The sequence below is a fragment of the Mytilus californianus genome, unplaced genomic scaffold (genome assembly GCF_021869535.1).
Source record: "Mytilus californianus isolate M0D057914Y unplaced genomic scaffold, xbMytCali1.0.p SCAF_1, whole genome shotgun sequence".
NCBI classification, from domain to species: domain Eukaryota; kingdom Metazoa; phylum Mollusca; class Bivalvia; order Mytilida; family Mytilidae; genus Mytilus; species Mytilus californianus.
This window is the reverse complement of record NW_026262581.1, coordinates 7,581,540-7,606,837: the sequence shown is the minus strand read 5'-3', so window position 1 is coordinate 7,606,837 and position 25,298 is coordinate 7,581,540. Positions and strand designations below refer to the sequence as shown.

The following is a 25,298-nucleotide window of genomic DNA, read 5'->3' as shown; positions in this document are numbered from 1 at the left end:
TCTGTGATTGTATGGATACAGTGACCTATATTGTTCTTGAAAACAGTAGCCTACATGTAATTGTCTTTTTTGTGCTATTCATTGATCCTCTCCTCACTTTTTCTAAAACCACTTGAAATTCATTTCATACATCAGGTGTAACTAGTGGAGTAGGAACTTCTGACCCTTTCGAAACACCTGAGTTGATCCCCTTTTTTTGATGGGGTTTATGTTACTCTGCAATCTTCAGTTTCTTGTGGACTGTTTATCTTCTGCCACAGTGTTGTCAATTTCACTTTGACTTATTGTTATTCATTCCCTCTTGATATCGTCTCCCCCTTTTTAATAAAAAAAAGGAAATATTTGAAGATTGAGGAATCTGAACTGTACTAAGGGTCTCTGTGATCTTATCTTGCCAGTGTTTACACCTCTTAATTTATATAAACATGAATTGTTCACCTAATTAACATTGGCATAGCTTTATCATTCTGTAAGGGAATGCATCATTTATTTTGATGGGTAGGTTAATTTAGATGTCAGATTCCAATTTGACAGGGCTGCAATTGTTTATAGCACTGTTATGCACATTGCTCCTGAGTCAGTTTTGTTGTACTCTGTTTTTTAACATCCTGTTACAAGTTGGTAAATCTCTGGCATTTCACACCTTCTGGTCTCCTTATTGAACTCTCAAATCAAATTGTCTGGCAAATGAAGCATAAACTATCTGACAAGGTCAGCTGGTCTGTCAAACTTTTAAATGTTACTTTTCAGTAGAAAATTATAATATCAAAGAAATTAATTTGGAAATGATAGAGTTTCTCTGCTCTTACATGTATTGATAGTTGACCACCTACAGCATTGTATTCCCTTACTGTTAATGAAATCTTGTACATAGTACAGTGAAAACAGCCAAAGTCAAACTTTTTTTTGACTGATGATTTTGTTTGAATTAGAAAGGTGTTTGGTATACACAGGTTTAAGTAATACAGGACATTTGTTACATGTCCTGATACAATAGTTCAGTTTAGACAGGTTTCTTGTTTATACAGGGTTTAATTTACACAGGTTTCACTGTAATTACATATGAGCAATATCAGCTTCCAACATTAAAAGATTTTTTTTTTACATTTAATGTTTATTTCTTTGATAAGCCTGATAACTTTGTCTGTATTGGTAGACATGGTAGGCTGGCTCTAGAAGAGTAACCTCATTAGAGATGACATGTCTCCCATGTACTGTTTGTTTAGATTGCAAAGTGTTTCAATGAAAAATCATTTTTCACACCATGTTGTGTCTCAATTGAAAATTATCTGCAACTCTTCCATCTTTAAAATCCAACATAGGATATGAATTGAGACTATACCACCTATAACTTTTGAGTGTAGGGTATGAATTTAGATGCTTTTGAGCCTCTCAGTTGTTACATTCCAAATGACCTGCTTAATTTGATTGTAATTTCCTCTAATTCTAACCATCAGCTAGCATTTTATGTTTACCCTTGTAAGCTGGTGTTTTGATAAGCTGAAAAGATATCTAAGTTCCGTGTACAGAAACAAAAAATTTAACATAGAAAACAGCTGTTGTAACAAAATTTTTTAAATCTTTGTGTGTTTTACAGTTGGAGGACAACCCACCTTGAATGTAGACTTCGAAATGAAGAATACGACAAAGTACAGGGGTGAAATTGTACGTCTCCGTTGTGAGATTTCAGGAAACCCTCTACCCAAGTACAGTTGGTTCAAAGACAGCATTGAAATTGGAGATAAAGAGGACCGATTCAATGTGAAATTGACACCATGGGGTTCAAGGTAATGAAATTATGTTTTTTCTTGTAATCTTTCAACATTGTATATTTGATTTTTAAAAAGATTTGGAAACTGCAGAAGATAGAAACATGAGTGATTGAAACTCTAGTTCTAAAGTAAAGGTTAAGTTTACTGTTGATGCTTTAAACAAAGGAGTGATGTGAGAACATAAAATAAACCATTTTGTGGATTAAGATAAATACAAAAATCGTTAAAATAAACTTTTGTTAAGAGTAAGAAAATAAACCAGATGTATTATCTTCTTCAGCCTATACTTTTAAATTAGTCAAAGTAATATGGAGTTAATACAAGGATTATATGTTTAGATGAAGGATAGCTATCATCTGGTCGTAAGGAGGTATAAATCTGTTCATGTTGGCAATATTTAACATCTTTTGTATGTAAAATAAGCAACCGTGTTCATAGTTTACTTTTTAGGTGTGCAGAAATGTAAACAATTTTATGGCGAGATAGAAGTAACTGTTCTCGTGCATTTTACACTTGTCATTTATTTTATTCCTGAACTACATGCCGCAGTGCAGAAAATATATTTAAAACAAGCAATACTCAGATAAACACTGCTATATTTGAATATTGATAAAAAGACAAAGTGGGCTATAACTGCTTCCCGGGGTACAACCACTTCATTTTAACTCTGGTTGATAGTTGTCTCATTGGCAATGAAAGCACATCTCCTTATTTTTATACAAATCAACAAAATAAGACACAGAATTACAAGAGATACTGAAAAATCAAACTAGGACCGGCACTTAACCCACAACGTAATAAAAACATGGAAATTTTGGTTCTTTTGTTATACAGCTTTTAATAAACTTTCAATTTGCTTCACACACACGTCTTTTAGACCTTTTGCACATTGCACTTCAATCCTGGCCTTGTCACAGATTTTTAGAAATTTCTTAGCTTAACAATTAAGACCAGCAAATTTAACATCTTTTGAATGTAAAATTAGCAATAGTTTTCATTGTTCATGATTTTGGTGTGCAGAAATGTACCAGTAAACAATTTTATTGCAAGATAGCAGTAACTGTTCTTGTACATTTCATACTTGTCATTTGTTTTGTTCCTGAACTACATGCCACTGTACAAAAATGGATTAAAAACAAACAATAACGGTATATAGCTATTCTGAAAACAAACAAAAACTTAGATAGGATGCTTAATTATAGAGCATTTGTTAGCAACTTATATATGTTTTTTTCAGGTTAAAGATAGAGAAATCAGTACCCCATGATAGTGGTTATTATATGTGTATAGCTGCTAATAGGGCTGGAGCAAAAAATGCTACAGCTTATTTACATATCAAAAATGGTAGGTCAAAGGGGGACAACTGTTTTACAACTTACATAAATCAGAATTAATATTCATACAGATATTTATATATATAATTTTAGTTCTTAAATTTTAAAATTTTCTCAATATATTTGTTTGGTTGTATTGTTGGGTTTTTTACATTGAGGTTAATACCACATATGCTTTATTTTCTGGTATTTGAAATTTTTTATTACACTCACTATTTAAACAAGCCATTTTGCTTCATGTATTAATTCCAAGTCTTGTATTTGCAAGTCTTATCCTATTGCCATAACTTTTATCAAAATTGATTGGTATTTGAGATTCAGAATGAAATTTAGTTTTCCATTTACAGTGCCACCACCTGCCTAATTTTAAGATGGAGTCGTACTAAATTTTTTTTTATTTGTTAAGAAGGCATTAAATTAACATTTAAAAACATATCCAAATATTTAATTGTTTTCACCTGCATTCAGCTGGTATAGACAGATTAGCTGAACACTTTTTATAATAGTAAGGTTCAAAGGTTAGGGTTTTTTTAAAAGTTTTTTTCCTCTACATTGTTTTTAGATTGTATTTTATGTAACTATCACAAATCTAGTCTGTAACAAGACATCTGTAACTGATCGTATTTGTGGTCTTCAAGCCACCAAATCTTACCATATAATTATATTTATTTCTAAGATTATCCTTATAATTTTTTTTTATAAAATATTAAATTTTACTATAAAATTCATATCATTACACATTAGTGATATAAAAAAGTTGTAAGGAATATTTGTACCTCTCTGATAGTGTATTTCCACATTTGATCAAATTTCTTTGAGAATTGAATATGTAATTCTGTATTTTATATTTAACTAAATATACATTATATTTGATTTTAACAGAAAATGCACCAAAAAAGGATAACAAAGGTGGTGGATCAAAGACCGATGTGGATTCATTTCCAGATCTAACAGATGACACAGATAGGTACGTTAATTAATTAACATTTATATTCTAGAATTAAGGTTGTTTTAACTCTTGTATGACAAACACATTGTAGAAGCTGAACAGTATTTGGATTTATTATAACACACTTGGCCCAAAGTCTATATTATTTTTTATTAATTTAAAATATAAGTATTAATTTCAAGCTTTTTTGTAAATTCTCTAAAGAAATGCGTTTAAATTAAAAAGAAATAAATGGTAAGAAAAAAGACTTATCTACCAATTTCACGAAGTAGTTGAGAGAGAAATCTAAAGAAGACTTGTGCCAAAACATCTGAAAATGGTTTACTCTACTACCAACAAAAATACATGTCTTAAGTTGCATTTTAAGATGGAAAATTTTCTTTAAAGATTTTCTGGGAAGTATGATCCAGAAATATATAAAAAGTAAGTAGTGATTTTAGTGGATTGAGGATTTGCATGGCTTCTATTTACATTTTAAATCTATTATTTATATTATTTTTTCCTGACTATTTGTCAGTTTAATTGGAGTTTTCAATTGGAAATTAAGAGGGGTCGGTTAGCACTTTCAGCTCTACCCACATCTTTTTAAATTAGTACATAAAATCTGAGAATTCTGTGTAAATAGAAGCACATATTTAATCCCAATTCTTAATTGTAACTATATATTGTCTTCCTGCTTTTGGCTATTCTGCGGTAGTCATTCAGATGTTTATATAGATTTTGATGGCTTGCACTTGCCTTTTGTGAATTTGCTGTGTTTCCAATTAAACTTCAATAGCTTTCCACTTCTTTAAACTAATTCTATGTAAAAGATTTCATCTTGCAATGACTATTCCTTTGAACAAATAAAGATATAGAACTTTATTATACCTGGATAATGCAGTAATCGCCATAAAGCATAGAGCAATGATTTAAGTGCACACAAAGCAAAAGAAAGAAGTTCTTTTGAAATTAATCAAAACATTGCAGGGTGAACATATTACAATTCTTTTCATTCTTAGCTCTTATGTTCATCAATATATACCATTTGATAGAAAACCGTTTGCTTCAAGTTAATATTCATCCATTTTCCTCAAGCTTGTACAAAACAATAGTTTGCATAATGATTCTCATGTTCTGACACTAGTTGTTACAAATAGTGTCAGAACATGAGAATTATAAAAACTATTACACAAGAAATGTTGATTTATTTATATGTATCTCACATCACAGTGACCTTTACACTATACAGTTAACCTTGGCACTTGTTAACCTTTACACTATACAGTTTACCTTGACACTAGTTAACCTTTACCCTAAACAGTTAACCTTTACACTATACAGTTAACCTTTTTTCACTATACAGTTAACCTTTTACACTATTCAGTTAATATTTACACTAGTTAACCATGACCCTATACAGTTAACCTTTACACTATACAGTTAACCTTTTTTCACTATACAGTTAACCTTTTACAATATACAGTTAATCTTTACACTGTTCAGTTAGTTAACCCTTACACTAGTTAACCTTTACACTATACAATTAACCTGTAAAGACTTTACACTTATGCAGATCTAAACTAATTTGGTAGCACATACATGGCCTTTTGTCAAGGTGATATATATATTAAAATAAAAGAAGAGGACTCTAGACTTTAGACAAATAATCATTTGCACAAATTTGAAAAAAAAAAATAGAAATGTACCAATTTTAATCTATTAATTTAAAAACATTTCAAATTTGTAAGCTGCTCTAATTTTACAGGTGCCTACTACCTATAATTAACTGAAATACATGTATTTTGTACATTTGTGTGCACATTGATGAGTTGTTGTATCTTATGTTTTTATTTTTATTTCTAAAGCATGTTGAAGATTGTGGTAGTGTTTTAGTTTTTTTAGTCTGTGTATAAATGCATAAAGGCAAATGCTAGCTGTTATCTGATTGTTACATAAACTATATCTTAGAACAGAAAACAATATCAAAGAAGTTATGAACAGATTTTTCTCAAATATTAATAAATGGGGTAGGAAAAGACATATTTGTAATGGAAGAATGTTGAATAAAAGTATAATATTATGATGTATTGAAATAATTTTTTAGGCAACTTGATTCATTTTTTATCTATTTATAGGAAATAGAGTGAATAATTGCTGTAGGAAAGTAAACATGTAAAATAGATGTTCCAATCTGGTATGGTGGCAGTATTAAAATAATATGTCAACACACTTTTAAGAAAAAAATGAATTATTTTTTCTAACTGTCAAAATGATTTTACTAATGACATGGAGAAGAAAGATATCAGGATTTTTTAATACTAATTTTATTTCACAGATTGAAAGAAGAAAGCAGCGGTAGTACTAAAGATGATAGCAATGGTTTCTGTCAACCATTTCGAGGAAATATGTGTGCCAGATTCATAGGCAATCAAACAATTTATGTCAATTCTGAGTATGCTCAAGGTGTAAAGGAAGAAAAATTTATTGGTATGTATGAATTTGCGGTGGCAGATTCAACACTTTTCAAAAAGGGTTTTCCAAGGATTTGTACCTTAGGGAAAAGATGGGTTTCCTTCCTTATTTTCATCAATTTATACATGCTTTTCTGGCAAAAGTTGGGGTCTAAAACTAGGAATGTGTCACACTGGTTCATCTCTTAAATTCATTTTTTTTTTTTAAATGGCACTTTTTTTATGTTCTCAACTTTGATCAATGAACAATTTTTACTTTATTTTGAAAATTTGAGGTTTAACCATAATAAAATTTTGTTGAGGATTTTACAAAAATAGAAAGTGCAGACTTTATGATTCAAAATTTGTCATTGTTATAGTATTTGACAAACACTTCCGTTTAATGTAGAGACATAACCTATGAAAATATGTGCCTTATTATCACAGATATGAAGAAATCTCACAATAAGTCCTCTAAAGTTACAGACAGGAAGCAAGTTTAAATTTACAATCAAATGACATTAGTTTTTTATCTGCCTATGGATCACTTTAGCAAATTGACAGTGACAATTAAGTAAGATTTAAACATTTTCCTGATTTGGGTTTTGGTCATGCAATAGGAAATTGGCCTATTTCCTTTTTTCTGCTTCATAATTAATCTAAGATACCAATCAGCTTTTAGATAATAATTTAGCTAATACAGTCATAGTAGTTAAAAGAATGTACCGAAGAATTGATGTTAAAAGGGACATAATCCTGAAAATGTATCGTGTTAGTAACATATTCTTTGATTGCTATCTTTTTAGCTGCTTTTACTGTGATTGCTGCCTCCAGTGATATGTCAGCTGAATGTCAGAAGTATGCCATAGAGTTTCTTTGTTTCTACACCTTCCCTTTATGTGATCGTCAGCATATCAACCCTACTCCCCGTAAAGTCTGCAGAGATGAGTGTGAAATGCTTGAGGGCAATATCTGTAAACAGGAATACGTTATTGGTCGACATCATCCAATGATTGGTAAGTTTGATGTTTCATGGGTTAATATCTTAAATAGAATATATTATTGGTCGACATCATCTAATGATTGGTAAGTTTGATGTTTCATGGGTTATAAGGTGCAGTTTCCTGAAGAGTTTGAAGTATTTTGAGACCAAAAATCTTAATAATAACATGTATAATGGAAAACAAGGGATATGATGACTAATGGTCTATCAACTCACCATACAAAATCCCTACAAGCACTGGACATAACCCAAAGCAAAAGAACAGCACTTTAATTACTATTTTTAGCTTAAAGTTTTAATGAGACCTTCTAAATGAAACAAAAGCACATGCATTGTACATAATTCAGAACTAGTAGTATCATTTTTAGTCCCCTACCGACGAAGTCGAAGGGGACTTTAGGTTTGCACTCTGTCTATCTTATCTGCCTGTCTGTCCATCCCATTTGTCAGTCCGGCAAATCAGTTTTCCACACTTTTTTTGTTAGTGCTTGAAGATATTAATTTGATATTTAGTATATAGTTTAATCATGACCATTTACAGATCAAGTTTTGCTCAGGTCTGATGATTTTGTGCAGAGTTATGGTCCTTGGACTTCGAAAATTTGTGCAAGTAATCAGTTTTCTGCACTTTTATTCGTCATACTTAAAATATTGATTTGATATTTGCTATACAGTTTTACCATGACAAGTTACAGATGAAATTGGAATTTTGTTTAGTTCAGATGATTTTTTTGCAGTGTTATGGTCCTCAATAATCAGTTTTCCACACTTTTTTTTAACCATGCTTGAAGATATTAATTTGATATTTGTTATATAGTTTTCACCATGACAAGTTATAGATCAAGTTAGCATTTTGTTCCAGTAGAAAATGATTTTTTAACCAGTAGGGGACTATGTATTGCCATGCAATACTCTCAGAATGCTTGTTGTAATTGAAGTACTTTTTTGTTTTTAGGGGAAGGTTTCCTTCCAAAATGTTATGACTTACCACCAAGAGGTACCCCAGAGGGGGATAAATGTAAAGGTATTAATGTACCTATTGATCCTACACAAAGACCAGAAGGTACGTTTCATCCATACAGTAGTATTATTTCTGTGTTTTATTACTTCTTCGAGTTATGATTCACAGAAACTGAGAAATTACCAAGAGAAGCATACAATTCAGAGATTCTTTTGTTAATTATAGAAGCTATTCAGTTTGTGCTGAAAGGTTTAAAAAAAAATGCAACTTGTTGAAATCCAAATTGCTTGATTTGTTTTATTTGTAAAGTACATTGTACTATCCATAATTTGAAGAACACTTAAGCTAATGCATTATAAACAATATATGGAAATTGTCATTAATAACACCACTAAAAGTTAGGTAACAGTAGAATGAGAAAGCTTGATGAAATATTGGCAAAATATGGGGATAAATTATTTGATATTTATTATAACATCTGTAAAAAGTTTCCATTCAATCAGAATTAAAATGGTAGACAGTGCTATGACTCTTTGCCTAGTCAGACACTATAGATAGTGGTTATATTTTATTTTCAAACTTCTGTGATAAATTATATTTGCACAATGATTTTATTACATGATTTTATACCTTCATTTAATAATAATATGTTATGTAAATTTCAGTGCTTATTTACTGATTGGTTGTTTTTCAGTTCACACATGTTATGGTGGTAATGGCGTGAAGTACCGAGGATCTATCAATCACAGCCGGTCTGGAAGGCCGTGTATGAACTGGAAAAATAATCCACATTTTAAAGGCAGTGAATATCCTGATCTAGGTTAGTGGATAATAAGAAAAACAGACATCTTCATGTCAAAATACGGGTTTAAATAAAAGACAAGCATCGTTTATAAATTTAACAGTGACTACCAAAGATCTGTGTTAGGCAGATGTTTCTCCTTCTACTATTTATAGATTATTTTTAGCCTCTACCTTTACATATGATGTAAAAAAAATGTTTGGTTTAACTTCAATGACTCTCTTACAAAACAACACAATTTAACAAAAAAGACATGTAAAGGGCGGCATTCATAATAGACAAACATCTATATCATATGTTAAGCTCTTTGTCACTGTTAAAATTGAGACATGAAAATCTAAATTGACAAAAAAAGTATTAAGAATCAACAAATATCACTGACATTGCTACTGTCTTGGGACAGGCACATTAATTTATGTCGGAGTTAAGCTTTGTGAGTACAATCATCATTTATCTGGATATTGTTAGTGTTCAGTTCTACTCCATTCATGATCCATATATCATTCAGAGAAGCAAAACAAAGGTTTTCTTTGCCCTGATAACAGGATTGCATAATATATTTTAAAGACATTAAAATATTTTCAGAGCTGATCTGAATCATGTAAATGATTTTGTTCAAATTACAAGAACTTGGAACTTCTTGTATTTTCATCAATAGAAAACATAGATATGCTCATCTAATTTCATCTTCATTTTGCTCTCATATCAAAAGCATATGTATAAGAATATTTGAAAATTCTTGGTCAGATTCATGTACATGCTTTTTCTGATTTTTTCACAAACTGGGAACTTCTTGTATTTCCATCAATAGAAAATATGAATACTCTCAGCTTTTTTTGGATAAAACTAAATATTTCATTATCTTTTTAAGCCCTATCTTCCATAGTTTTCCAGTCTTTGCATCTGTCCGTCCTGTATCAGGTTAAAATTTTGGTTAATGTTAGTTTAAGTTCTGGATTGAGATAGTTTGTGGTTACATCAACTTGATACTTACTACACATGTTCATTATGAAATGACCAAATTAGGGTTTTGACAAATTTCACAGTGCACTGAACATGGAAATATGATAGTGGGAGTGGGGCATGGTGTCCTATGGACACATATTCTTGTTGTTCTTCATATTAAAATAATATAATGTTATCATTAAAAAATGTTTTTTTAGGAAACCATCACCTGTGTAGAAACCCGAATGGTACATATACAGGACCATGGTGCTATACTGATCCTTCATATCATCACACAGAATTATGTGATATCCCTAAATGTGGTATGTACAGACATCCTAAAAAATATGTACTGTAAATTCAGAAATCATTGCGTTCATTTATTATTGCGATTTTTGAAAAAATAAACAAAAATGCAAGTTTAATAATTGCAATTTTAGGAAAAGCTTCATACATATATATGTATTTGATATCAGAATGCAAGTTTTTATTATTGCAATACTCACCCAGTAGCGTTATTTGCATTAATAAAAACCTCGCATTAATTTCTGAATTAACAGTATCAAACAGTTATAATTGAATATTAAAATTTTAAGGTTAAGCTGATGTCAGGTGTCCTCTTGATCATGCTGTACAGTTTAATCTCTTCAGCCTATTCTTTAAGACCTTCAGCAACTATCTAGATGAAGAGCTGCAATAAAAACACTGGTCCTGTGATTTATTGTTATATATTAGTATTTCATGGGATTGTTGTCCAAGTACATCCATTTTATATTCATTATTTTTCAGATTTTATTGATGTCATTAAATTTCATCAGAGGGTTAGCTCCCCTCAGTATTAATAGTTTTTAACTTGAAATAATAATATTTTATGTCCTAACACTGAAACAAACTCCATTTTTACAATTACAGTGTTGTCCTGTAGAATAAACAGACCTTTTTAATACAACTACTTAATTATATGACTCTCATTTACAAATAAAACATTATTAACAATTTTATCATCAATATATGCATTAAAGAAGAAAAAAATAAAACAGAATGTTTTTTCAATATTTAATAGAGGCCTCCAGATAAGGTACATAAGTTATTCTTAATTTTAAGTATTGCAGTGGCGGATCCAGAAATTTTCATAAGGGGGCCCACTGACTACCTAAGAGAGGGCCCGCTCCAGTCATGCTTCAGTGATTCCCTAAATAATCAACCAAATTTTTCCCACAAAAGGAGGGTCCCAGGCCCCTTGGAAAACCCTATAAAGGTTGAATAATGTGGGTTATCTCCAGTTAGCAAGAAGAAAGTCCCAGCCAAAAAATAACTCAAATGTTACTTCGCCAATTACAAATGCATTATATATATTTCTTATACAAAGGTTAAGTATAACTTCTGTCACTTCTCTGAGCACCTCTTTTATACTGTTATACTGTATCAGATAGAATATTTGACAACACCTGACCTTGAAAAAAGTAAGATATTATATATCATATAGGCTATAGCAATGCATGTCAATGTGAAAAATGTGGGATATGACCTCTGTTGTCAAACATATTTATGAAAAAAGCACACATGCCAAAACAAAAGAGGATATAAATTTATATACTGTAAATTCAGAAATTGTTTGTGTGAATATATTATTGTGATTGTTGAAGAATGTGAGATAAATGGTTGCTATTTGAGGAAATGCTGCATGCTTAACCCATTTCTCTGACGTCAGTCTATTGTTCTTACAGTAGATTATTTTTCAAGAATCCACTGACCACTTCGTTAACTTAAGATAACTTATTTTATAACTTTAAACTTTTAACTTACGATTTTTTATCCTCTCAAAAACGAGTGGCATAAGAAGGGTTCGAACTCTCGCGTATTTTCTTCATAATCAGTAGAGTCTTCAGTCTATGCATGATACCACTATACCACGAGTGCTGACATAAATCAATATTTAAATAACACTCATAAAGCGCACAACTGTCAATACATGTCAATAAACTGTATGTCTCAGAGATAATTCGCTTTTGTTATCTAATAAAATATATATACTATGTCTGGATTTGTTCATGTTCTTTTCAAATTTATTTAAATTGTTTTATTTTGGGCGTTATTTTTTAAGGAAGATTATGTTCTACATTTGAACGTTCTTGATTATAGTTATATAGCAGTATGGAAATATCTTAAAACAGAGTTTATTTACGATGTCAGGTTTGAACATTGGTCGATTTTCAACATTGTTATAATGAACCGATGGGTCTTTATACAATTGTGGCTATTACACACTAGTTCTAAACACTAGAGAATCAAGGAATTGTATATATTAGTGTAATTCCTTGATAAAATAAACATTCATATGCCCATTACACTTGTCACTTTTAACGTACAAGGACTTTTCCTTTTTATCATAGAAAATACTTACTTATGGTTTTAGTCTTATATTGATATCGTACTATCAATATTTTTTTCTTTGTTTTATTATAAATGGTCCAAATATACATCACATCAACATTGAACGGACTCTAATTTGAATAAAGTGTGATATATAAGCTACGACCGTAAAACTACTTCTTTGATTGTAAAACCAGAAACAAAATCATAGCCTTTAAATGAAAATGAAGTATATAATACCTCTAAGATTAAAACAATATTTTTGTCGAGAAAAAAATTACAATGAAAAAATTTCAATTCGGGTATAAGGTTTGAACTTGGCACTGTTAATGTCACAGTTATGTTTTTCGGTACCAACGACTAGACGATCACGGCTATGAACAGCTTGAATGTAAAAGTAAAAAATTTACATAATTATACATTGTACATCTGTAGCAAGAGCAATTCTGCTGGAGATTCAGAATGCGTACCACAGATAATACTAGTTTATTGACTGGTTTACGATGGATGCCAAATGTAATAACGTTAAAAATAATCTAAACTTAATGAAAGGGAAACAGTTTAAACAAAATTCATGTATAATTGTTCAAAAAAGACATTAAGCAATTATTTTATTTCGGAAAGCATCATTAACTGGAGCATCATGAAATTGTAGTATTATGGCAACTACGCTAAATATATGTATTTGACTTAGTACGGTTAAATTGTAGACAATCCTTAATCAGCTGTCAACAATAGCAGATTGCTAAATACTATATATGTAAATTTCAAAGGTTTCTAAATTTTGGAATTTACAATTTTTTAACTATTCAAAAAAAGATAAATAAATTCTGTATATTTATATATGTCTTTTTGAATAAATCATAAATCATAAATACCAAAATCTATATAATTTAAATACTTTGTAATGATAAAGCATTAAATGAAATATAAATATACAAGTATGAAATCTGGTAATAAAAAGGGGAGCTAACAACCCATTTAAGTTATATTAAACTTATGTTAACTTAAATATAGACGTGAACCGTGTGGATATAATCATTTCCAGCTATTATAAAATAAAAAAGACAAAATACGAAATTATTTTTATGAAATTCCGTTGATTCATTGTCAAAACATAAAACAGACAGTCGTTTTACTAGAAATGGGTTAAGCTAGAGAATTGATAAGTTGATTATCGTTTACGAATCCACTACTTCTTATCAATTCTCTACTACATGTATGTTTAAAAAAAACATAATTTCTCAATTTACAGTAGCGATAAACTTTACTTTTGATGGTTGACAGCATATTATCATATTATCCAATAACCAGAATTTTTCCCTCCATTTCAGTTGGTGCTGGTCCCGGTCAAGGAGCTATTGGAGCAGAACCAGTGAACAAATTAATGTATTTAGTACCAGGAATCATTGTGCCACTAGCTTTAATAATCCTACTTGCCATTGCATGTTTGTGTCAGAGACATAAAAAACAAAAAGATGCTGGTGTCAAAACTAAAGTTGATCAGCCGGCTACTAACATGGAAACTGTTCCACTCAAATCCGCCATGAATGTAAGAGACTTTCCAATATCTTCTATCAGGTTCCTTCAGGAATTAGGTGAAGGACAGTTTGGAAAAGTGTTTAAAGGAGAAGTGCTTGGACTCTATGGTGATAATATGATTTCTAAAGTGGCCATTAAAACTTTGAAAGAGAACTCTTTACCAAAAGTTAAGAACGATTTCCGACGTGAAGTTGACCTGATGTCTGAACTTAGACATGGGAACATTGTGTGTTTACTTGGTGTTTGCATGAAACAAGAACCTATGTGTATGTTATTTGAATACATGCAGCTAGGTGACTTGCATGAATACCTTGTTACTCATTCACCTAATTCAGATGTTGGATTATCCAATGAATCAGAAGGTTTAAAACATGCGTTAGAATATGGAGACTTATTACACATTGCTACACAAATTGTTGCTGGCATGGAATACTTGTCAAGCCACCATTATGTACACAGAGACTTAGCTGCCAGAAATATACTTGTTGGTGACAATATGTGTGTTAAAATCTCAGATTTTGGTCTATCTAGAGATATATATTCACAAGACTATTACAGAGTTCAAAGTAAATCCATACTTCCTGTACGATGGATGCCACCAGAGGCCATTTTGTATGGAAAATTCACCACAGAAACAGATATATGGTCATTTGGTGTTGTCATGTGGGAAATATTCAGCTTTGGTTTACAACCATACTATGGTTATTCTAATCCAGAAGTTATTGAAGTTGTAAGAGCTCGGCAAATCTTGCCTTCACCAGAGGAGTGTCCAACAAGAGTATATGGTCTTATGGTTGAATGTTGGCATGAGGTTCCAAACAGGAGACCAACTTTCAGAGAAATACATGCACGTCTTCGAGCATGGAAGACTGAAGTATTAATGTTAAATCCACACTGGAGCTTAAGCCAGAGTCATTCAGCACATTCAGGCAGTACACATCAGAGTTCTCAAAGTGGACCAAGTCATCATAGTAGCACTGGTCCAAGTAATACAACAGCAATGACTGGCCTGACAGGAAGTAGTGGTGGATCAGACCCATCATCAACAATGTCCCATCCGGGAATGGTGGGCCATCCAGGAATGGTCCATCCAGGAATGGGCCAACCCCCTCCAAATTACCAGGATTCAACACGTGTTCATTATTATCCTAACTTAGGTCCGCAACAAATGCAACAGTACCCTGGTCAAGGTCCTATATTAATGCAACGAGGACCTCCACCCAATCAGATGCCGAACCATAATGGACCTTCAAAATTATCGCCAGCTGGCTCAATAGCTAGTAGTAAACAATCATCTAGTAGTGGTGCTTCATCAAATTATAAACCTAATGTCTCAAACTGTAATACTTTAACTGGACCAGCTACAATAGACGTGTCTGAGTGTCAAAAGTTTTCAAATTTAATGTCACAGAATAGTTACATTCCAGAACAAAGGACAGTAGATTATAATGAGTGTTAGTAAATAGTTATCTCCTTGCCAATCAAAAAAATGTTAACTATTACAGACCGGTGTATTAGAGCTCATTAACCAACCAGGTCTCAGATGTGCTTTGCATGTACCTGTAGGAACCAACTTCTCATCTCTTACTTCATTTGTCACATGACATAAAACAAAGTTTATTAATTCATGAGGGAATATTGTGATGTCAAGTTTGTAAGAAACTTTGAATTGTAGGAGAAAAGTTAAAGACTGTGGTGGATTGAAAATTTGGCATAAGGGGAAGTAACTGTTGATTGAGATGTTATTTGTTTGTCTGTGCTTGGCAGCCTCTAAATTGTCACATTAAAGTGCTTATTTGTGTTGATTGTTATATTCCTTTGTTTTAATTTTACAAAATCACTACCGTTATTTTTTTTGGCTTTGTTTTGAATTTTTTTATTTTTTCATTACTGTATAAAAATGTTATCAACTAAAGGTATTTAAATTTTACAATAATTTAAATTCCCCTTTTTTGGTATTTCTGGCAGGAAAAATAGTTGAAAAAAAGAATACATAGTTTAAAAGAAAAAATGTTTTTAATTTAAAAATTCAGTTAGATTTGAAGGTGCTATACCATCTTAAAGATGGGATATATTCATTTTTTTTTTGCAATATATTACATCATAATTCCATTGTTGATGTTTTTTTTAAATATTATATATATATAAATAGATGACAGTATTGTTTTGCATTGCATAATATATCAGTGTAATTTACAGTAGATACAGCATTTTAGCATCGTTAACTGTAAAATGGGAGATTTTTCGTGAGTTTATTTTTTCGCTGAAATCACCATTGAGGTTAAAATATGCACACTAAACAAATTTATCCTTTAGGAAGATGAGAATCATGCAAAAATAAAGCCTCACGAACAGGTGTTGCCCTGAAATTTTAATTCCACGAGAATAAACCAATTTACAGTACATTTTTTCTACTAAGTATGTTATCAACTCATTTTTACAATTATTAATAAATATATCATCATTTTTTTTTTTCATGAGTAAATTTCAAGTTCAGTTTGATTAGATGCAACATGTTGATTATGAGTCTTAGATTTATTGGCGTAACTAAAAACCCTGGCTATCCTCATACAAGAGTATATATCAGTTCACCATATTTTGACACATTGCCTTACAGTATTCTTGATTATTTTATTGAGTTATCCCATTTTTCTTCTTTTTTTATGAGGTTAATCAAAATAAATCTAAATGGCAGTCAGCAGAGAGAACATTAAACACATTATGATTTTTATTTCAATGCTGTGTCTACTCAGAATATTATTGTCATGACATTTTTGTAAATAATTCACAGCCATATTTTCTTAGTTTTCTGTATATTTTTATATAAAAATCAAATACCAAAGTAACCTGATCTAGTCACCATTTATTTATGATGAAATCCTAAGATTTGAGTGATATTCTGTGTATGTATATATATATTACTTTTGTTTAAGTCAAGTTAATTGACAATTTAAAATAGACCAGTTCATTTGATTTCTCTTTCACACATACAGCATGGAAAGTTTTAGATAATTGATATATATTTTTATAGGTCACATGTTAGACATGTGATGCATGTTATATAAAACCCTACCAAAAACATAAAACATAAAACTAATTACAAAAATGTAATTGATAATCCGTTATAAGTACAAAAATACCACTGGAAAAAATTGAAATGAATTTTTTTGCAAAAAATAGCTTTTTCTAATAAATGTAAAACCAAAAATGAATTGACCATCAAATTGTACTTCTTTATATATAAAGCATATTTGGCAAATTTCTTATTATTGTTTTTATCCAAAATAGTTGGAGATAAGAAAATGACATTGTATGTGGAAATGTTGGAAGAAAATAATACAGAGATGGCCCTTAGGATATTGATATGGCCTCATATTTAAAATCAATTTTTAGGCTTCTGTTTATATGTCTTTTTTCCCAAATACAAGTATTACAGTGAAAGAAACCTGATTATAAATTATACCATGAGATTATTAAGGATGGAGTAGTTTACTATATAATAGTGAGGATATGTTAACATATCCCCAAAAATATTGTTGTATAAATTGGTTGTGAAGATTTTGCCTTATACATTGATAGTTACAGATATGTTACAGTTTTACATGGTTTATGTTATGAGTTATCTACCTTTCTCACTTAAAGATACAGATCATCCTTACATGATTAATTGTGTATAGAATATTAGAAATTCATTCACAGTAACTGTATCTGATAAATAGATACTGCTGTAGAATTTCATAGCACACATACTTTTTACAAAAAGGTTTCGGAGAGATAACATGAATCTTGGTGTAAATTGAATTCTTTTTTGTTCTAAAACCAGTTTATTATAAAAGTTAATAAAGTTGAAAATCATCAACTATTATCTATAACTGGTACATTATCATAAATTTTAGAAAAACTTTGCAAAACCATGAAGAATTGAGATAATCTGTAATCAAATCAGCATTTGGTGATTTTTGTCTTAACCTGCCATGTCTTTTTCAATAAGTCGTTACTGAATTCAGACAGACTTCTTTTTCATCTGTAAAAGATGGTAAATCAGATTTCTTAAAATGATTTTTTAATTAAGATTTACATTATCCATAAGATATATGTCGTTGAGATTTACATGTTAACATACTGTCTAAACAAAGTTTAAAGTTGGTTAAATGGTTTAACAGTACTAATTAAGAGGCCAACTAATTTTGAATTTTATTATACAAGTTTGTTAAGAAGTTGATGTACAAATACAGTGCCTCTGATTTGAGGTTTATAGTTTTGCTTCATTGTAATCCTAAGGCTTACAGGACTTTAGTGTAGGTTCTATATTGTATGCACTGTTCATGTCTTGTAAGCTGTGGCCTTTGTTGTCACAAAAATAAATTTCATAAAACATCACACTGTGTTTTTTAATGTCCCCAACCCTTAACCCCTTCGCCCCCAATCCCGCCTGTATGACCCTTCATACTTTTTTTAGAACTGCCCCAGCTGAACTGCCTTGACAGCAGGGACTTCAACCATGCAATTCATTGTCCATAAGCTCTTCTCAGATGTGTTTTTATCAAAATCGGAAAAACGTGAATTGTAGCCAAAATCGGGTGGGGTGGGCGTCTTTTGATGGGCACAACGTTACTAGTATGGGCTGTAGGTATAAACTATTGTCACAAATACATGCATAGGTGGTACAGGAACACAAGGAGGTTTAATATGGCCAATAGAAATCTGGTCTGTAAAATCTAGGTAACCGTTTCGTCAGAAATCCGTTAAAACGAGCATTTAGGCAAACCTGGCTTGACAATAATAATTCCCCAGCAACACACTAAAGTCACATTCACTTCCAGTCAGTATGGATGGACTGCTGTAACTATAAAGTAATACATAAATGACAAAGAAACACAATTTGGTAAATGTTCACCTCTCAAAGTCGTATTAAAATCGTAAAATAGACTGAAAATCACCATTTTTCACTAGGGGTGGGTTCTAACCCACCAGAAAATACACCCCACCCCACCCATGCAATCCATCCCAATTCTAAATACAGAGTTTAATAGATCAGCATCAGTTACAGCATCAAGAGTCTACTAATTTGCATATAATTTGTTTAAGTTTGCAAATTTTCGAAAATGCCTGATTTTCCAGAAATCTCTTGGGGTCGAATGAGTTAAGTCATAAGGTATAGATAAATTCTGTGTGAGATCATCATGGATAGTCAATATCTTGAACACCATGTTATGTGCGAGATCGTCATAGGTAGTCAATATCTAGAACACCCCTGTAGAAGTTATTTTCTTTGTGAGATCGTCATGGGTGGTCAATATCGTGTACACCAAGTAGTAGTAATGTTCTGTGTTAGATCGTCATGGATAGTCAATATATCTTGAATACTCCTGTATGTTGTTAAGCCATATGGTATAGATAAATTCTGTGTGAGATCGTAATGGGTAGTCAATATCTTGAACACGCTGTTCTGTGTGAGATTGTCATGGGTAGTCAATATGTTGAACACCCCTGTAGTAGTTATATTCTGTGTGAGATCGTCATGGGTAGTCATTATATTGAACACCCCTACAAAAGTTATGTTCTGTTTGAGTTCGTCATGGGTAATTAATATTTTGAACACCTGGCAGTATTTATGGTTAGTGTAAGATCGTCATGGTAGTCAATATCTTGAACACCCCTATAGTAGATATGTTCTGTGTGAGATCGCCATGGGTAGTCAATATCTTAAACACCTGGTAGTATTTATGGTTAGTGTGAGATCGTCGTGGTAGTCAATATCTTGAACACCCCTATAGTAGATATGTTCTGTGTGAGATCGTCATGGTAGTAAATATCTTGAACACTCCTGTAGTAGTTATGTTCTGTGTGAGATCGCCATGGGTAGTCAATATCTTGAACACCCCTGCATTAGTTATGTTCTTTGTGAGATCATCATGGGTAATCAATATGTTGAACATCCCTATAGTAGATATGTTCTGTGTGAGATCACCATGGGTAGTCAATATTTTGAACACCTGGTAGTATTTATGGTTAGTGTGAGATCGTCATGGTAGTCAATATCTTGAACACCCCTGTAGTAGTTATGTTCTTTGTGAGATCATCATGGGTAATCAATATGTTGAACACCCCTATTCTAGTTTTGTTCTTTGTGAGATCATCATGGGTAATCAATATGTTGAACACCCCTGTAGCAGATATGTTCTGTGTGAGATCGTCATGGGTAATCAATATGTTGAACACCCCTGTAGTAGTTATGTTCTTTGTGAGATCGTCATGGGTAGTCAATATGTTGAACACCCCTATAGTAGATATGTTCTGTGTGAGATCACCATGGGTAGTCAATATTTTGAACACCTGGTAGTATTTATGGTAAGTGTGAGATCGTCATGGTAGTCAATATCTTGAACACCCCTGTAGTAGCTATGTTCTTTGTGAGATCGTCATGGGTAGTCAATATCTAGAATACCCCTTTTGCATTTAAATGTTGCTCGTTCACTTTTGGTATTGTGATGAACACTTGGTCACAGCAGCATTTCTAATCTCATTGAAGATAGATTGAAAATGAAATTTTCAAAAGGTGCACTTAATAAAATATGTGTACCAACATTTTAGAAGGGAGTATATATTTACATTTATTACGATTCATCTTATCATTATAATAAAATAAATACTATATATGGCTCCCTATTTAAATTCCCGATTCTGGTTTACTTTCTTTTAAGTCTAAAAATACAAGCCTTAAAGGCATAAATTGTATATCATTGTCGGCGAGTCTACGGTTTCATTTTGGAGACTTTCACCGTGAAATTTGGACGTCGTATTGTCTCCTTCTTCTGTTGGTTGTTTGCCTTACGTCCAGTGTCAAATATTCATACATATTTATGACGCTGTTCTTCAACTTGATTTTTATTGCCAAATTGGTATCTTCTTTCTTTTTTTACAGTATGTCCAAAGTGTACGTGCAGGTTTTGTTATAATGAGCTCGAGATCACATACTCAAATGAGGACAAAGTGAACAGGCAACCTACTAAATACAATGCAAATAAACATACAGCCTTCTACAATTACAGTGCAAAACTTTTGTGTTGTAGACGAATCGGTTTTTAAATTATCAAATTAATAGTTTGAAAAAAGCCTTCTGTGTGTTCATTGGAAATCTTAAGACAACCAAGTGGATGTTTCCTAATAAAAATGTTAAGCAAACAAGCAAAAAAGAAAATATATTTCTTTCTGTCAATGATTAAGGGCATTTTCATTTACCAAAATTATAGGGTCGCATTACCGGATTATCCTAAGATCTGAATGTTACAATAGACGTGGAAACATTTAGAAATACAAAAGAAACATTAAAACTATGGACACCTTTAGGGTTAAAAAATCAAAATTACTTTACAAATTTGGTCCGGCCGAAGTGCTTGTCTGGATTCGCCTTCATTGGGGACGATCAAAACAAAACGAAAATGAAATCGAGGGATTAACAGTCACCTAAAAAGTCAGAAAAGAACACTGAAGATTTAGTGAAACAACATTTGTGCGACTTGAGGCCATGCACTTGTGGCATTTGCTGGTCTTTTTGGACTTACATCTGTTTATGCCCCCGCCGTAGCGGAGGGGGCATTAAGTTTTACCCTTGTCCGTCTGTCCGTCCGTACGTCCGATTTTCGTTCTCTAACTTAAGTTTGCCTCAACCAAATGTTATGAAACTTATACACAATGCTTATTACCACAAAAAAACAGATCAAGTTTGAATTTTTGTGGCGTCACTTATACTGTTTAAGAGTTATGCCCCTTTACAAATGGAAAAATTGCTGAATTTTACGTTTCCGTTCTCTAACTTCAGTTTGCCTCAACCAAATGTTATGAAACTTTTACACAATGCTTATTACCACACAACACAGATCAAGTTTGGATTTTGGTGACACAACTTTTACCATTCTAGAGTTATGCCCATTTATGGAAAAAATGTTGAATTTTTCGTTTCCGTTCTCAAACTTAAGTTTGCCTCAACCAAATGTTATGACCCTTGTCCGTCTGTCCGTCCGTACGTCCGGTTTTCGTTCTCTAACTTTAGTTTGCCTCAACCAAATGTTATGAAACTTATACACAATGCTTATTACCACAAAACACAGATTAAGTATGAATTTAGGTGGCATCACTTATACTGTTTTAGAATTTTGCCCCACTTTACAAATGAAAAAATTGCTGCATTTTACGTTTCGGTTCTCTATTTAAGTTTGTCTCAACCAAATGCTATAATGTTATGAAACTTATACACAATGCTTATTACCACAAAACACAGATCAAGTTTGAATTTGGGTGGCATCACTTTTACCATTCTAGAGTTATGCCGCTTTACAAATGGAAAAATTGCTGAATTTTTCGTTTCTGTTCTCTAACTTTAGTTTGCCTCAACTAAACGTTATGAATCTTATACATAATGCTTATTACCACAATACACAGTGACAGATCAAGTTTGAATTTTGGTGGCGCCACTTTTACCGTGCTAGAGTTATGTCCCTTTACAAATGGAAAAATTGCTGAATTTTTCGTTTCCGTTTTCTAACTTAAGTTTGCATCAACCAAATGTTATGAAACTTATACACAATGCTTATTACCACAAAAACTCAGATCAAGTACGAATTTGGATAGCGTCACTTTTACCTTTCTTGAGTTATGTTCCTTTATAACGTTGTATGCAAGCGGGGGCATCATCTGTATCCCATAGACACATTCCCCATTTATTTATTAATATTGTATTTATATTGTGTCATAGATCAAATTTATTCGTTAAGTGTATGTTTACTTTTGTTTATATGTCTTTGATCGAGTTAAGCCATTTCAATTGATATTTTATAGTGTGTCTTTTTATGTTGTAATGTTACACTACTGTTTCAGTTTAGGGTGAAGGTTGGCGCCTGTTAAAACGTTTAAACCCGCTGCATTTGTATGCACCTGTCCTAAGTCAGGAGCCTGTTGTTCAGTGGTTGTCGTTTGTTGATGTGGTGCATAAGTGTTTCTCGTTTCTCGTTTTTTTATATAGATTAGACCATTGGTTTTCCTGTTTGAATTGTTTTACACTAGTCATTTTGGGGCCCTTTATAGCTGGCTGTTCGGTGTGAGCCAAGGCTTCGTGTTGAAGGCCGTACTTTGACCTATAATTGTTTACTTTTTACACATTGTGATTTGGATGGAGAGTTGTCTCATTGGCACTTATACCACATCTTCTTATTTCTATTAACATTAAAGCTCGACTTGTTACTGTTGCTCTCTTAATTTATATTGACAAATATTTCATGCATATTCAGGACGAGAACAATTTAAGAATAAACCCAATAGGTATGCAGAAGTTTAATTTCTAATTATACGTCAGTTACATCAGACTTCAAACTACCAAAAGCTCAGGAACTGTTATTAGTCAAACCAACTAGGGAAAAATGGAAAACAACTGTCAAGTGTGCCATTCAGCAATATTGGGCAGAGAAATGGGAGATAAAAAAATCTGAAAAATCTACAATGAAATATATGAATATTAAAACAAGGCCAATTGGAAAGCTCATCAAATATGGAAATTCACCTCAAATAATACTTTAGAAGTAAAAAAAGCAGAAATAAAAGCAAAGCTCATAACTATAGGACTTATACACTGCAAATAGACCGTGCCAAGTTTAGCAGAAATGTGGAGCAGGATATGTGCCTATTGTGCAATTCAGCTACGGAAGATACAGAACACTTTATGCTAGAATGCAATGCACTGAAAACCGAAAGAGATAAACATTTAACAACACTAAAATCATAAGTGATCAACAACATAGGCAACGAGATATTTGATAAAATTGTGGATAAAGGACTCATGGTGCAGTTTATTATGGACTCATCATCTGAAAAGATCAAGCAAATAGTTAACATCAAACATCAAAATATCAGAGACATTCAGAATATCACAAGAACATTATGCTATGGTCTACATACAAAACGGACAACCCTACTGAACAAGAGCTAAATTTATCTATATGAACTATATCAGTCTATCTAATAATGGTTTACTTTTATAAATTTTGACTTGGATGGAGAGTTGTCTCATTGGCACTCATACCACATCTTCTTATATCTATCAAGTGAAAGTAGGAGTTTCTTGGTTTATGGTATTACTGTTCAGGTATTGATATTTTAAAAAGTTTAAATGTACAACAGTAAATAATGTACATATTTAATACTAACCTAAATAAATCCCACTGGGGGTGACCCTTAGAAAGGGTGAACCTACCAGACAGATAACAGGTAACAGGTCAGGAGAGAAAACAATGCCACCTCAACATGAGATTGTTAAACATCGAAGTTTAGATATGGCAATGTAATTACAGGGGACCCCAACGTCGTTCAAGACCGATAGGTTATAAAATTTTGAAAAAAAGAACAAAATTATCGTCTATCGTCGAAATAAATTTGAAAGAGTGTCGTCAGATCATTAAAGATGCTCTTTCATCCTATTATGAAAAATTGGTGTAAACAGGGAAAAAAGTCACCTCATGCTATTTTGATAAATGTCTTTTAAAATATTGTGGATATTTGCATGTCACATTTTCAAAAATAATTTAGAAAGTAATGATACGCCCATTTCTAGGTTTAAATTGAAATTCAAATACTTGCAAAGCGTTTTGTGTTCGTACCGGCCGACAAAGCAGCCAACAATGTTGTAGTGGTATGACGTAGGTACTACACGGAAGTTCTGAAGATGGAATTATATAATAAAGAACGTGCGTTCCAAAGAGAGTCAAATTGTAAATTATCATGTCCCTACCACAGCTTGAGGCATCTTCTGAAAATTATAAAGTCCCTATTATGATCTACTATGTGTTGGCTTCCTAAACTACAAAATTCCCGTTTAAATTTCGTTTCATCTCGGCTTTAAGTGTTCCACTACTAATCTTTCTATGCTGTTAACTTCTTCTTTACTTCTATCTAAGAATTCGTTATTAATGTTTGCAATACAGCGTATGAAAATAATGGAATTAACTAGTTTGGAGTATCAAAAACTCTGGATGTTTTGAATAAATAACGTGCTTTTGATGGTCTGTTCAATTCGGTTGACAGCTAGCCTATGATTTTTCACCTCTTTCCAATACACTGCCACACAATCTGATGAAGCAGAGGTTCTCTCATTTAATTAAATGGTCATTTGAAAAATCTGGTTGCAGATTTATTT

General features: G+C 32.0%; 1 protein-coding gene across 6 annotated transcripts in view; it reads left to right on the top strand.

Moving 5' to 3' along the window:
- The window catches only part of LOC127698726 (tyrosine-protein kinase transmembrane receptor Ror-like), a 144,786-nt gene extending 126,293 nt beyond the window's left edge, over positions 1 to 18,493 (top strand). For all 6 annotated transcript variants that reach the window (XM_052202375.1, XM_052202392.1, XM_052202356.1 and 3 more), the window contains 10 exons: positions 1,598 to 1,787; positions 3,010 to 3,116; positions 3,989 to 4,073; positions 4,443 to 4,478; positions 6,373 to 6,524; positions 7,294 to 7,503; positions 8,446 to 8,553; positions 9,146 to 9,271; positions 10,417 to 10,521; positions 13,906 to 18,493. In XM_052202375.1, the coding sequence (XP_052058335.1) occupies positions 1,598 to 1,787; positions 3,010 to 3,116; positions 3,989 to 4,073; positions 4,443 to 4,478; positions 6,373 to 6,524; positions 7,294 to 7,503; positions 8,446 to 8,553; positions 9,146 to 9,271; positions 10,417 to 10,521; positions 13,906 to 15,572 (2,786 nt within the window). In that variant the 3' untranslated portion in view covers positions 15,573 to 18,493. The remainder of the gene's footprint in view (positions 1 to 1,597; positions 1,788 to 3,009; positions 3,117 to 3,988; positions 4,074 to 4,442; positions 4,479 to 6,372; positions 6,525 to 7,293; positions 7,504 to 8,445; positions 8,554 to 9,145; positions 9,272 to 10,416; positions 10,522 to 13,905) is intronic.
- Positions 18,494 to 25,298: the final 6,805 nt, after the last annotated feature.